We start from the raw sequence: 13,685 nt of genomic DNA on the forward strand, positions 1-13,685 counted from the left end.
GTTTCGTAATTGCATACAAAATGAAATGTAAACACACAGTGAATTATCTGTACATCCAAGTGGTGTCTAACGTATCCCCCTGACCTCTTTGAGAAACAGAGCAGCTGTCATTGGAGCCCTGCTGGTTGAGGGAATGGCCTTACTCCCTGCTAGGTGAAAAGAGACCACAAGATTCACTTGTCTGAGAATGTACAGATATTTATGTAAGGATATGTTAATGGTAGCTAACTTAATGTAATCTTTCGAGTTCCAGAGGAGTACAAAATGCACCATGGCTTTTCTGTAGTCTCAATATCTCTAGTTATCACCACTAGACTGGCGTTTCGTCACTAAATTGTGAGTTTTAGTGGGCTGACTACCAGATTGTAACATTAGGTCAGGTTAGTTGAGCTGGGAGAAAACTGCTGTTTGTCTAGAAATTGGGATGGAGTTTTTTTTTTTCCCAGACTATTTCGCCCTTGTTTTTGAAACCTATTTTTGTAAGGACAAAGTTTCTTACCTTGGGCAATCTTAATGGCTGCAGTCCTTACCTGGAGTTCCAACCAGCACACCACACCTACAAACTCGAAGAATTGACTGACCCACAACACAATATAGTGAGGGTTTAGATCAACTCTAAATTTTATTTGCATAATATATCAGTTTATACGGATGTCTCATCACATGGTATCAAATTTTTACAATAAATCCTTGGACAACTGACAAAAATAATTATTTACCGCAAGCCAGACACCATAGTTATTTAAAAAAAAAAAAAGGAACAATGAGAATAGGGTACATCGAGAACAAGGTTCAACCTGACCACATTCTTGTTACATTTGTTGTTTCTTCCTTAAAAGATCTGTTTGGGCAAGAAGCATTGGTTAGGAAACAAAGTAAGTACAAGGTCACTTATGAAAGCAAATTAGTATTGAAATATATATATTTTTACTGTCTTGGTATAAATGATCATTTAAACAGCAAACAATGAAATGGACTCTAAATACAAAATGGTGCCTGAATATAAAGGACGCCTTATGAAAAAATGGCAGGTGTTTACAAAATAGCGGTAGGGTTAAATATTTGTATCCTAACAGCTTTGAAATCATCCATCTGCTGTTTAGTGTAGGAAATAAAATAAACGATAGAGCCTGTGTTCTTGAATAGGAAATTAGAAGACTAGGTTTGCTTTTATCCAACATCACAATCTATGCTAGTTTTAGAAATTACGTGGAAATTAGCAGTCTATAAAACTTTGCGATGTGACCCAATAAGACAGAAAAAAAGGTGACTGGGAAGCAGGTGGTCTGTCTGTGACATGATTATGGTTACTTATGATTATGGTTACTGGTCACTTAAAAGACGCAAAAGCATGTGTGTCATGTTGACGTGCATGCACCTCTGGCCTCCAAGGGCTGCCCAGTACATGAGCATTGAATGACGATTGCTGAAGGGTTTTATTTGGGCTGAACTGCCCTGTAATTCCTGCTAAGTGCTACTCGAGTACAGTTAAACCTGCAGTTGCTCTGCACTTAACTACATATGACAGATATGCTCTGCTGGTAATCCTCCCCTACAACAATGTATCCCTGTCTCACCCCAGCACAGCCTACCTTTCCAATATGTGTTTTAATGTAATTTAATTTAATTTTTATAATTTCAATCTACAATTACCAGTAATAACATTGTTTGTAAATTGCATGTAACCGGATATGGAATATACATGTTGCAATCTATCTGTGCTATATGTACCCATCTTTATTCAGATTGGTTTTGTCTTCTTGTCTTCATTAAATTAATTAATGCACTTTGCTTGGGCCCAGAGATTGCAATCTTTTAATAACTACACAGACTAACAATTATAAATTGTGTTGATCACTAAAATGAATCTTACTGCTACTCAGATGCCTTACCTTGATATAGATGGGATAACCTAGTAATTGGCCCTTGCAGAGTGTAGAAGGTCCAATGAGACTACTGGAACTGCTCCCAAAATGATTTGTATGGAAAAAGAGTGACAGTGCTCATCAACCCTGTAGTACCATAACCACTACACTGAACTATTGTGGTTTTTATGTTCAGAGTGTCCATACAGTCCCATAAAATTGTCCTGTCTGCAAAGTTATGTATTCTAAACTAACATTCAATAGACACCATGTATCTACTTTCTTTAATAAACAGTTATTGTAGTTAGAATGCATAGTTATATATGAAAAGAAATTAGTTTGAGCTTTTCTATAGAACATTATAGAACTATAAATATCAGATGCTGGGGTCATAGATGTCAGAACAATCTAGGCTGTTGGAATTTTATTGTGTTGGTTAACATTGGAGAAGGGTTGGCACAGCCACTAAAATGCTGATACTGAAATTATTGGAGACATAGAATGGAAGCTTGAGTCATACTGGCTCCTGGTGATTTAGTATCAATTGACTTATCTACCTCTTTAATTAGATTATGTGCTGGCAAAATAAAGGCTTTTTAGGCCTCAAAAAATCTATGCAGGAGCATAACCGTTCTATTGTTTTCTCTTTTGCAGAGCTGAACATGAGAGAGTCAGATGTACGACGTGTGTGTGATGAGTCTACTTGTAAATATGGAGGTGTGTGTAAAGAAGATGGAGATGTTCTCAAGTGTGCGTGCCAGTTTCAGGTAGGTCTAATCAGATCTAACTCCATTAAAGCATTAACATATTTTAAATGGTTTAACCCTGAATGGTAGGGCAGCATCAGGGAACTCCATACACTATAACCACTTCAACAAGCTGAAGCAGTTACAGTGCCTATGGTGTCCCTTTAAGATTATTGTAAAATGTAAAACATTAAATGAAAACTCATTTTATATCAGTATTTAAAGTAAAATATTACAGGCATTATAGTCTCTGTGTTTAGTACGTACTCGTAGTACTGCATACATACAAATAAATATTTATATAGCAATTTATGACAGGAATCATCTTAAATCCTCAGAAGCAAGGTTTACCTGCCAAAAAACATTTAGGTAATCATGAGCTGATGAGTGCTCCCAAATCTTGACATAATGCTCAGTATATCTTAAAAACGCACATAGGGACAGTTTCTGACTTTCAGATTATGCATAATTCTATAAGATGTGGTTCTTTTGACCAAAGAGGGCTAAATATGGCTGCCTCTGTGACACAAAGGTAAACCAGATACAGTAAAAAAACTGTGGAAGAACTTAATTTCTCTTAAAAATAATTGATTACTTTTTATTCCCTTAATTTTCAGGATAGACCTTGCTGACAGACGCAAAAATATTGAATCTAGTAAATGTATGTTTCTCTCCCTCTAGATAGGAAACACACAATTTAGACCTCAATATTTCTATACAAGCTTTTCAAATGATTAAAAAATATTTGAAAAACATATCCAAAAATGTAAAATAATATGAAAAGCTTGTCCAAAAATATTAAGGCCTTAATATGATAATTTTCAAGGAATCAATAACTTAAAAACATAAATTGTAAAAAAAAAAAAAAAAAAAAAAAAAGCTGAAAATGTTTCCAAATCCTCATTCATATTTTATATCTCATTGTTTAGAAATTTGCACTCCATTGGAAATTAAACTTCTAGTTTAGAGCAGTTAACCAACTAGGAAAACAACACGTATGTGTTCTTGAGCCATAGTCCTCCCTCTGCATCCATTATTTCTGTCTGTCTCCTCCTTATTATACCTTCCAACTTTACAGTGAGCATGTAGCTATTTTTGTGTCTTGCCTTCCTACGTTGGATCTCTGGTAGTTTGTATAGAAAGTGTTGTGTTCTGAAAAGTGACATAACGCAGAAAACTGGAGTAAAAGGAATGTGCTGACTGGTTCCATTGGTTTCCATGGAGACTGCCCCACTTTTACTACTTTAGACCATTTTTAAGAACACAATATTATGTATACATAACCCACTAATGTCCCCATAAAACGTAGTGCAAGAATGGTTAATGATGTAGGAACACATTACATTTCCATTTGTGTGAGTGTTACAGGATCACATTGACCATGCGCAGCATTGTGGGGACTGATGTGCAGATCCGGCTCTCTAATTAGGCGCACTGTCTGGGGCCTCACAGCCGCCTAACTTACTTTAGGGCAGAGTAGACTGTTGGGTCTTTGGTCCATGACCGATGGCCGGACACTAGGAGGGGACATGACTGGTTGCCTTGTGTGCCCCTGGGTGCTTAGCCCTCCACTTCGGTCTGCAGATCTGCCAGTTGCTTCCTCCCACATACTATCACCCTTACACATGCACTGTAATCTTCCCACACATTAACCCACACATGGTCACTCTCTCTTACACTGTCACTTCCCACCGTCATGCACCCCATACACTGTCATACCCACACATACTGTCACCCTCATGCACACTGTCATCACCCTTCAAACTGATTTCCCGCACACACTGTCAAAGCCCTTCACCAGGCCACATTCACATTAAAGAAACAAACAAGAAAAGGGCATTGGGAATTCCTGCTCGGTTCACTGCTGCCCACCTTTAGTTTATTTAGTGAGCGCCTATTCCCCCTTTTTTTTGCTGTTCACATTCACATTAACCCTTCCTAATCCTGTCACTCTCACCACCTTCATCCATACCAAATTCACCTGCCCTCAATCTGCCACACTCACCCTACCACATAAACCCAGCTAATCCTGTAACACTCATCCGCTATCACTCTGTCCTACTCACCCACCTTCTTCTTTTCCACACTCATCCTATCACATTAACCCCTCCAATCTTGTTCTCCAACTGTGCCACTCTCACCCCCAACCCTGTTTCACCCCGCTCAACCGTGCCACACTTACCCTGTCACATTAACCCTCTTAACCCTATCACATTCCCTACATTATGTCACACCTGAGTTTTGCCTAAGGTCTCACAAAGCCAAGGGCAGCCACTGCTGATGTGGCGAACATATCTCCATCTAGGAGTGTTAGTAATAGGTGAATTGGCCATAACTTTACCATAACTTTACCTTTCAGTGTTGGGAAGTATATTTTCCCATAGCAACAGACGTTGTTGTAGATGCTTTGAAATATATTAGCAATGTGGCTAGGATGCCTACATCTCCTTTTTACTCCTTGTATCTTCTAGACAATGCACATTTAAGGGTTGCATTGGAGATATTAAAGGCTGAAGACTCCTGTCTACAGTTTGCGGATTACAGCCATGAAGCATGCATTACTTTTGAAAGCTTCTCTGTATGAATAGACAGTATTAATGCTAATGGCTTATTCTTGCCACCGAGTGTCATTATTTCTTGTTCTTAGAGCCTTTCCCTTTTTTGCCTTGATAAATCTCTTATTTGTAAATGTACTATCGCCAATTTTAATTAATATCTGGATCTTTTTATCCATTAAGATGTCTTTTTGACAATTATGCAGGTGCATCATTATAGTTATTTATGGCTTCACTACCAAGAAAATCACTCAACTCGAAAACATCAAGCTAAATGTTGAACTTCCCACTGTAGTGCTAGTAGATTGCTTATTATATTTTAAATATTACATTAGCTCTTAATGGGCCATACTGTTATGCACCTTACAATATTAATCACACTACAGAAGGCTTAAATACAAATGTACATAAAGTAAAAATGCAATGATTATAGGGCAATTAGTGTTAATCAATGTAATTCTGGCATTAAATGCTTCCATTTTACTCTTTAGAGGGATAGTGTATCACGGTTTGGTCGGAAAGGGGTACTGACCACAGCAAATCAAAGGAAATAAAGTATGTCATTGCATGCAGGAAACACAAAGGAATACCAAATGCAAAACAGATAATTTAATCAAAAGGAAAGCCTGTGGATACAGGGAGCAAAGTCTCTATATAAACCAAGGGTTTCATAGCCTTTGAGAAAGGCGCTAGGTTATGGATTTTTAAACCACCTCACTTTATTTTCTACACTTTATTTTGGGTGTTATTATTTAAATGGGGGATTTTCAGTTATGATTTACTTCTATGTTAGCTAGGAAGGACCTGACCTAATCTTAGTAACCTTAGCAGTAGCAAGTACTAGCAGCTAGCTAGTTGTGGGAAAATACAGGGAGCTTACTCTGGGAAATGCTATTTCAGGCACAGTAGACCTAGATACAATATTGTACCAGAGAACTTTTCTTTCCTAATATCTGCCTATTGATATACATCTCCTATACTCTGCTGCTATATGTTGGGCTAGGTTACTAATGGGATTCTAGGCTGCTTTAATTTCTATAAGGTTATTAACCCTTCAAGCCCCTATCTTGTTTTTCACATATCCAAGATTAGGTGGAATTACCTGCATCAAAGTTGCCATTCATGAGCAACTAATCTTGCTGTATCCCATTACATTTTGGCTTTCCTTCTTAGTAAAGATACCATTTTTTTCCCCCTCACTTTGGGATTTTATTTGTGGTAATTTCTTTTTTGTTTTGTCTAGTATGTACTAATAAAATTATGGTTTTTAGCAGCATCAGTTCACACTGAGATATCCTATTTGTGTATCCTGGACACTTTTGTCCTAGGGTTCCTTCTTCTCTCTTTTTTTGGTCAATTCATATATAGGGTTATCCCCTACTATTGGATACTCTCAGGACACACTACACTGTTCCCACGCTGTGGGATCCCCTTATCGTTCTATAAACCAAGAGTTTGCACAGGAAAGAAGCTTGCTCTGGGACACTTGGGGTTTGCACACGACGCAGTTTGCTCTGGAACATTCAGGGTTTGCACAAGAGAAAAACCTTCTTTGGAACACCTAGGGAAACAGGATAGCAGCAAGCTCTAAAACATTAAAGGAACACTATAGTCACCAGAACAACTACAGCTTATTGTATTTGTTCTGGTGAGTATAATCATTCCCTTCAGGCTTTTTGCAGTAAACACAGTGTTTTCAGAGAAAAGGCTGTATTTAAAGGACCACTCTAGTGCCAGGAAAACATACTCGTTTTCCTGGCACTAGAGTGCCCTGAGGGTGCCCCCACCCTCAGGGTCCCACTCCCGCCCGGCTCTGTAAAGGGGAAAGGGGTTAAATCTTACCTTTTTCCAGCGCTGGGCGTAGAGATCTCCTCCTGCTCTCCTCCTCCGATCCGCCTCTTCTCCTCCCCGTCGGCTGAATGCGCACGCGCGGCAAGAGCTGCGCGCGCATTCAGCCGGTCACATAGGAAAGCATTCATAATGCTTTCCTATGGACGCTTGCGTGCTCTCACTGTGATTTTCACAGTGAGAATCACGCAAGCGCCTCTAGCGGCTGTCAATGAGACAGCCACTAGAGGACATAGGGGGAAGGCTTAACCCATTCATAAACATAGCAGTTTCTCTGAAACTGCTATGTTTATGAAAAAATGGGTTAACCCTAGAAGGACCTGGCACCCAGACCACCTCATTAAGCTGAAGTGGTCTGGGTGCCTAGAGTGGTCCTTTAAATTACAGCCTAGGGCAGTGGCGGAACTACCTCGGTCACAGGGTTCGTCGCTGGAGTGACCCGGCGTGTCACTCCAGATGGCCCGGCCGCCATGCGGACCCCTGCGACAGGGGTGCCCGCCAGCCATGTAATGCGGACCAGGCCTGCACGGTACAACCGCTGGGGTCGCATTGAAGGGGCCATTCGGGTGGCCCATGCTGTTAGGGCCACCCAATGGCCATGAATGTCCAGGGGGCCCGGTCAACGCTGTGATGATGTCAGATCTGGGAGAAAGTGACAGCCCCGGTCACTCCTCCCACCAATCACTGAGAGCCGCATGGGAGGAGGAAGGAGAAGAGGGAGTCAGAGTTCCCACTCTGACTCCCATCAGCTGGAGCAAGCCACTGGACCCCAGGGAAAGTCACCCTCCTGCACCTAAAAGGTAGGAAACAGGAGGGTGACTAAAACATGTTGCATGTGTGTGTGTTTTTGTACGTGTGTCTGTATGTATGTGTGTGTGTCTGTATGTATGTGTCTCTGTATGTATCTCTGTATGTGTCTCTGTATGTTTGTGTGTGTGTTTGTATGTATGTGCATGTCTGTCTGTATGTATGTCTGTGTGTCTGTGTGTCTGTATGTCTGTGTGTCTGTATGTGTGTGTGTCATAGGTGTGTCTATATGAATGTGTGCATGTATGTGTGTGTCTTTGTATGTGTAGCGGAGAGCTGATTTCTCGCAGCTATTCTCCACTTTAGATCCAAGGAAGGCTCAGGAACAAGTCATTAGTAAATCCACAGCAGAGTTTCCAGCAGGTAAAAAGGTACAGCGAAATCCCCACAGCACTCCCAATAACTGGACGACACACAGTTTCAGGAGTAGAACTGACAATCGTTTATTCCAAGGTTTCTTATAAAGCCTGCTCCCATGCAAGGGAGGGAACTACAGTAATTAGGACAGTAACCAATACCATTCTTGTTACCTCCCACACATCTCCTCCCCTCAGAGTGAGTCATAATCCCCTTAAGTTGTACAGTACTTTACCCCAAACTTGGATGTACCCCTAAACCATCACATATCCTTAATATCAGGGTACCGCTAGGTAGCCCTGATCTGGGTGAATATAATATCCAAAATTCACCCAGATCGGACCAGGGGTTCGGTAGTTACAGGCAGGTGAAGTTTGACCGACCGCACACGAGTTGGTATCCGAAAAGGGTTCCATGAGAATGGGCCCTGCGGTCGGTCTCCGTTCGGCAGTTAAAACAGACATTTATAATTGCCATCCACATTTACATTCACCTAGATGGTGATTCCCTCATTCGGTACTTTATTACTACCGAATGGGGATTCGTTATGTTTCTCCGTTCGGCAGTTACGGAGCTCTGGAGGTCTCAGCGGTGTTTGGTTGTTTGAGTGTCCGATTTGAGTTCCAGGCACTCGACGACCAAACACCGCTGGGATTTTCATGCGTAAGATGGCTGCCGCCACGTGTACGCATGCCGAATGGCGGCCACCCAGATACAATGTTAATGAGCCGGTTAACTTGCGGTTGGAAAGAATGTGAACTTTAATAGCTGGCACACTTCTCTCTGGGTGGTCCCTCCGTTCGGTAGTTTCCATAAGTATATAGTACGGATGGAAACTACCGAATACCATACAATTCACATAATACACAAACGAATAGCAATTTCAACCTAGGGAAAACATATACGAACACAGTCACACAGGCATTTTGCAGGACAGGCTCACTGCATTCCGCTACAGTATGTGTGTGTATGTATGTGTGTGGGTGTGTGTGTCTATGTATGTGTCTGCATGTGTGTCTATATGTACATCTGTATGTCAGTGTCTGCCTATGTGTGCGTCACTGTTTGTATCTGTAGGAGTGTCATACTGTTTGTATCTGAATGTTTGTCATTAAGTGTCTGTGTATCTGCATATGTGTCCGTGTATGTATCTGTTTGTGTTATATGGTGTGTGTCTGCATGTATGCCAGTGTGTGTTTGTCTGTTTATCTGCATGTGTGTCTGTATAACTCTCACCCCACTACATAAACTGTCACCCCTTCACCCTGCCACACTCACAAAAACTCTCTCAATCCTGTCACTCACCCATGCCATACTCACCTCCCATCACTCTGCCATATTCACCCTATCATACTCACCTTCTCTAGCACTGTCACACTCATTGTCCATCACTCTGTCACACTTGTCCCCTTTCACCCTATCACATGAGCCCCTCTAATTCTGTCATACTCATCCCCCCATGCCACACTCTACATCCCATGCCAACCATGCCACACTCACTCTGTGGGGCATAAATTAAAAGCACGGAGAGACTGGGGGGGGGGCGTGAATGTTACAAATGGAGGGGCTAGGGGAGGGAGTGGAAGTATAGGGGGAAAGCCTAGGGCAATTTTCACACCGGGGCCCCATGGTTTCTAGTTACGCCTCTAGCCTAGGCATACCTCCACTTGCCACTCTACCCTGATCTGCCTCTTTGACAGTGTCTGCATTGGATTGGTTCAGATAATTACTTTTGATGATGTCAGCCAAGCAGGCAGATTAGGGGTAGAACCAGCAGCAGCAGACTTGACTAAACGTAACATTTTACTACATTTACTGGGGCAAGAGGGTGGCCAGGGGGGGCAGGATGTTGTTTTTAAAACTATAGGGTCAGGAATACATGTTTGTGTTCCTGATCCTATAGTGTTCCTTTAATGATAACACAGAAAAGCAGCACTCTCTGGAACATTGAAAGTTATACAGGTACTAGACCTTTCAAAAAATAAAAAATAAACATCAATGAACTGGCAAAAAAGAAGGGGCAAGTCGTAACTAAATAGAGATGAGATAATTGCAAGGTAAGGCCAGCTGGATCAATTTATTCTGGGTGCAACAGCACCACAAAAAGGCAGTAGCACTGTGAAGTACTGTACATGCTGAATTGTGACATAGTGTTTTCAGAAAACATTGCTTATTTTAATCTCTATATCAACATTCCTATTTGATATTTCTCTGCCAAGTCTAATAAATTCCATTTTATTTCCTAGCACTAGGAAAAAATAAAAAATAAAAGAATAATAATAATAATAATAACAAAAAAAAAAAAAATATATATATATATATATATTTATATGTGTGTGTGTATGTTTGTGTGTGTGTGTATGTATATATTTATTTATTTGTATGTATGCATATAGTTATTTCTCGGTTAACCATATTAGTATTAAAATGGCTCAAACACTTTAGTGATTAAGAGATATTGCATCAGAAATATGCATTCAGTTTTAGCATCTAAACTATGTACACTAATGTAGTGACTCATTCTTGGTCACAGCCAGGTACTGCATAAACAAAGTAGTTTAACTTTTAAATGACAGAGAATTGAGCAGCGAGGCTGCCGGGGCATTATCTAATTAAAGGGACACTCTAAGCACCATAAGGGTGTCATTTTAAAATATACTGCATGTGTATATTTATTTTCAAGTCACACAGTACAAATTCATGTTACTCCTTATGGAACTTGACCGCCATGCATATCAATTTTAATTGTTTGTATTGTAAAAGAACAATTGTAAATCAGATGTATTCTACATGGAAATGTTGGTGGCTAATAAAATTGGCGGATATTGTTGATTTCCTGTATTTTTCGAAAATAAACAATATCTTCAGAAATAGGCATCGCATTGCAGAACTTGTATCTTACTGCCTTAACTTGCTTGACATTCATTGAATTCTACATTCACATTTCAGTGCCACACCAATTACATTCCAGTTTGCGGATCGAATGGTGACACGTACCAAAATGAATGCTTTCTGAGACGATCGGCCTGTAAACAGCAGAAAGATTTAACAGTAGTAGCAAGAGGACCATGTTTTTCTGGTAAGGATTACATAACCCTGAGTTATTATATGGTACAGAGAGAATTCTGTTGAAGGAGCTGTCAGTCTTGATAAGATTGCCCAGCTTTATCTCTCCAAGCATTGTGTTCATTGACGTGATTGCCAAGCACTTTTACATTATAAAAATGGCAGTGCTATAACGTGAGAGAAGGATGAAAGCTGGCATGTGCGACTGCTTAAGGATATTCGTAAACCATATCGAAATCCAATTATGTATAGCAAAATTCCAATTGTTTATTAAAAAACTTCTATTCCAGCTCATTAAAGGGCTACTCCATTATCACTTCTGCTTTAAGAGATGGTCATAGGAGAAGGAATCTGTATGTATATCTGCTTGAAACGTTGCACATACAGAAATATTTTGAAGTTTCTTGCCGATACCTGACACAGGTGAATTAACTCTGCTCCGGGCTGCTTAATGTTTATTCTGTGCAAAAAAATATCTTTACATGTGTATATATATACATATATATATGTGTGTGTGTATATATATATATATATATATATATATATATATATATATATATAGTTTTTTTCTTGTTTTTTTCACCTTATTTCTTTTGCCCCCTCTGTCTAAACCCACTTCCTCCCCGGCATAGAGGGTGTGCATGCGCTGGTGAGAATATTCCAATCAAATTCTTCTATATGAGAAGCATTTGATGGAATATGGGAGAAGAAGTGAGTGACACAAAATGAGATCACGACCTGGCATGGATTGGCATTGGCATTGATTTTCAGGCAAGTTTTAGTTAATTTTAGCTTAGTTTTAGTGTTTTATGACGTAATAAGGTGGGAGTTATTAACTAATGCAAATGGGGCACTATAAAGAAAAAAAGAAAGCTACAAATGGGTTGAAGTTACCATTTTAGTAAAACTTATTTTTATATCATTTTTGATAATTGCTGATTTTATAATCATAGTTGACCATAAGAAGAAAATCTTTAATATAACATGTAGGACTTGGTCCAACACATAGGGTCTAAAGATGTTGTATAAATAAGGGGTGATAGTTTGAGAGCTTTAATTCTAGATTTCATATTGGTTTTATTTTATTAAAAATTCAACCTTTATTACAACAAATATCTGACAAAAAAAATTAATATCTTTAGTAAGAGGATATGTGGATAAGGTGGAGTGTTTGTCTTCTTTACCGAGAATTTAAAGAATGTGTTCTAATCCGTAGATTAGGCGTACAGAATTGATACTGTATACTAATGTGTACATGAGAATTACTTCATAGATATATTCAGAATTAATGCTTTTGTAAAGAATAATTGGCCTGATTTATAATACTCAGATGTGGTGCCATCAGCTTTACTGAATTCAGAGATCTCTTTCAAGTCAGCTATTTTTGCCTACATTTTGTTAGTAGAGTATCACATCATAACAACATGCACTACTTCAATGAATATACCCCAAAGAGTACATCTTATGTCAGATATTACAAAATGGTTTATTCCTTTTTGTATATGCAGAATACTAAGTGTAATAAGTAATTACTTTATTATAAGAATGGAGTATTGGGTGTATAGTGAGTGCTCATGATTACATAAGTATACTGGAAGGGTTATAAAACTATCGAGGTAAATAAGTAATTGCATGTATTATGGAGTCATGAATGGAGAGTGGCAGTGAAGATTTAAATGTAGATCATTCAATGGTTAATGGTAGATACATTTTATATACAAAGTTCCCAAATGGATAATTAAAGCAAAGCTTTAGATAAAGAGTACAGAATTGATAATGTATTCAAAGGTGTACATTGAAATAGCCACAGGAAGCAAAATTAATACTTCATTTTAGATAATGAGTACTAAATTGAGAATTAAATCAAAATCTTAGATAATGAGCACAGAATGAATTATTCATGCTGAATCATGTTTAAAGAGTACTGAATAGCTAATTAATGCTAAACCATTGGAAAGGAGTACTGGATGGATAATTACTGAATGGGCATCTAAATGCTGATGTTGAAAGGGTAATTAAACAACAGATGATTAATTCTAAGCCTAGATAAGGGGTGCTAAGTAGACGATAAATGCTAATCCTCAATCACCCCTTTAATAATTCCTATTTACATGTCTTCTCCAGGCCAATTGTCCATGCTTCTATGGGGGAAGGAACTTTGAGAACATTTACAATTTGAAATGGCAAAGTTTCTTAAAAATGTAAAGTGAGGGAAAACAGGATTTGATCCCCTGCTGATTTTGAAAGTTTGTCCACTGACAAAGAAATAATCAGTCTATAATTTTAATGGTATGTGTATTTTAACAGTGAGAGACAGAATAACAAAAAAAAAAATATCCAGAGAAATGCATGTCAAAAAAGTTATAAAATGTAGATAATGCTAGCTTTAGTGTACCTATAATCTTAATTTTATTAATGACAGGAGGTGAATATTTGCTTAA

General features: G+C 38.9%; 1 protein-coding gene across 1 annotated transcript in view; it reads left to right on the top strand.

The window, feature by feature from the left end:
* TMEFF1 (transmembrane protein with EGF like and two follistatin like domains 1) overlaps positions 1–13,685 on the top strand; it is a 188,256-nt gene that overhangs the window by 67,049 nt on the left and 107,522 nt on the right. Inside the window, exons 2-3 of the mRNA XM_063451867.1 lie at positions 2,520–2,632; positions 11,128–11,257. Coding sequence (XP_063307937.1) covers positions 2,520–2,632; positions 11,128–11,257 — 243 coding nt within the window. The remainder of the gene's footprint in view (positions 1–2,519; positions 2,633–11,127; positions 11,258–13,685) is intronic.

This window comes from Pelobates fuscus, chromosome 4 (assembly GCF_036172605.1).
Source record: "Pelobates fuscus isolate aPelFus1 chromosome 4, aPelFus1.pri, whole genome shotgun sequence".
Lineage (NCBI taxonomy): Eukaryota > Metazoa > Chordata > Amphibia > Anura > Pelobatidae > Pelobates > Pelobates fuscus.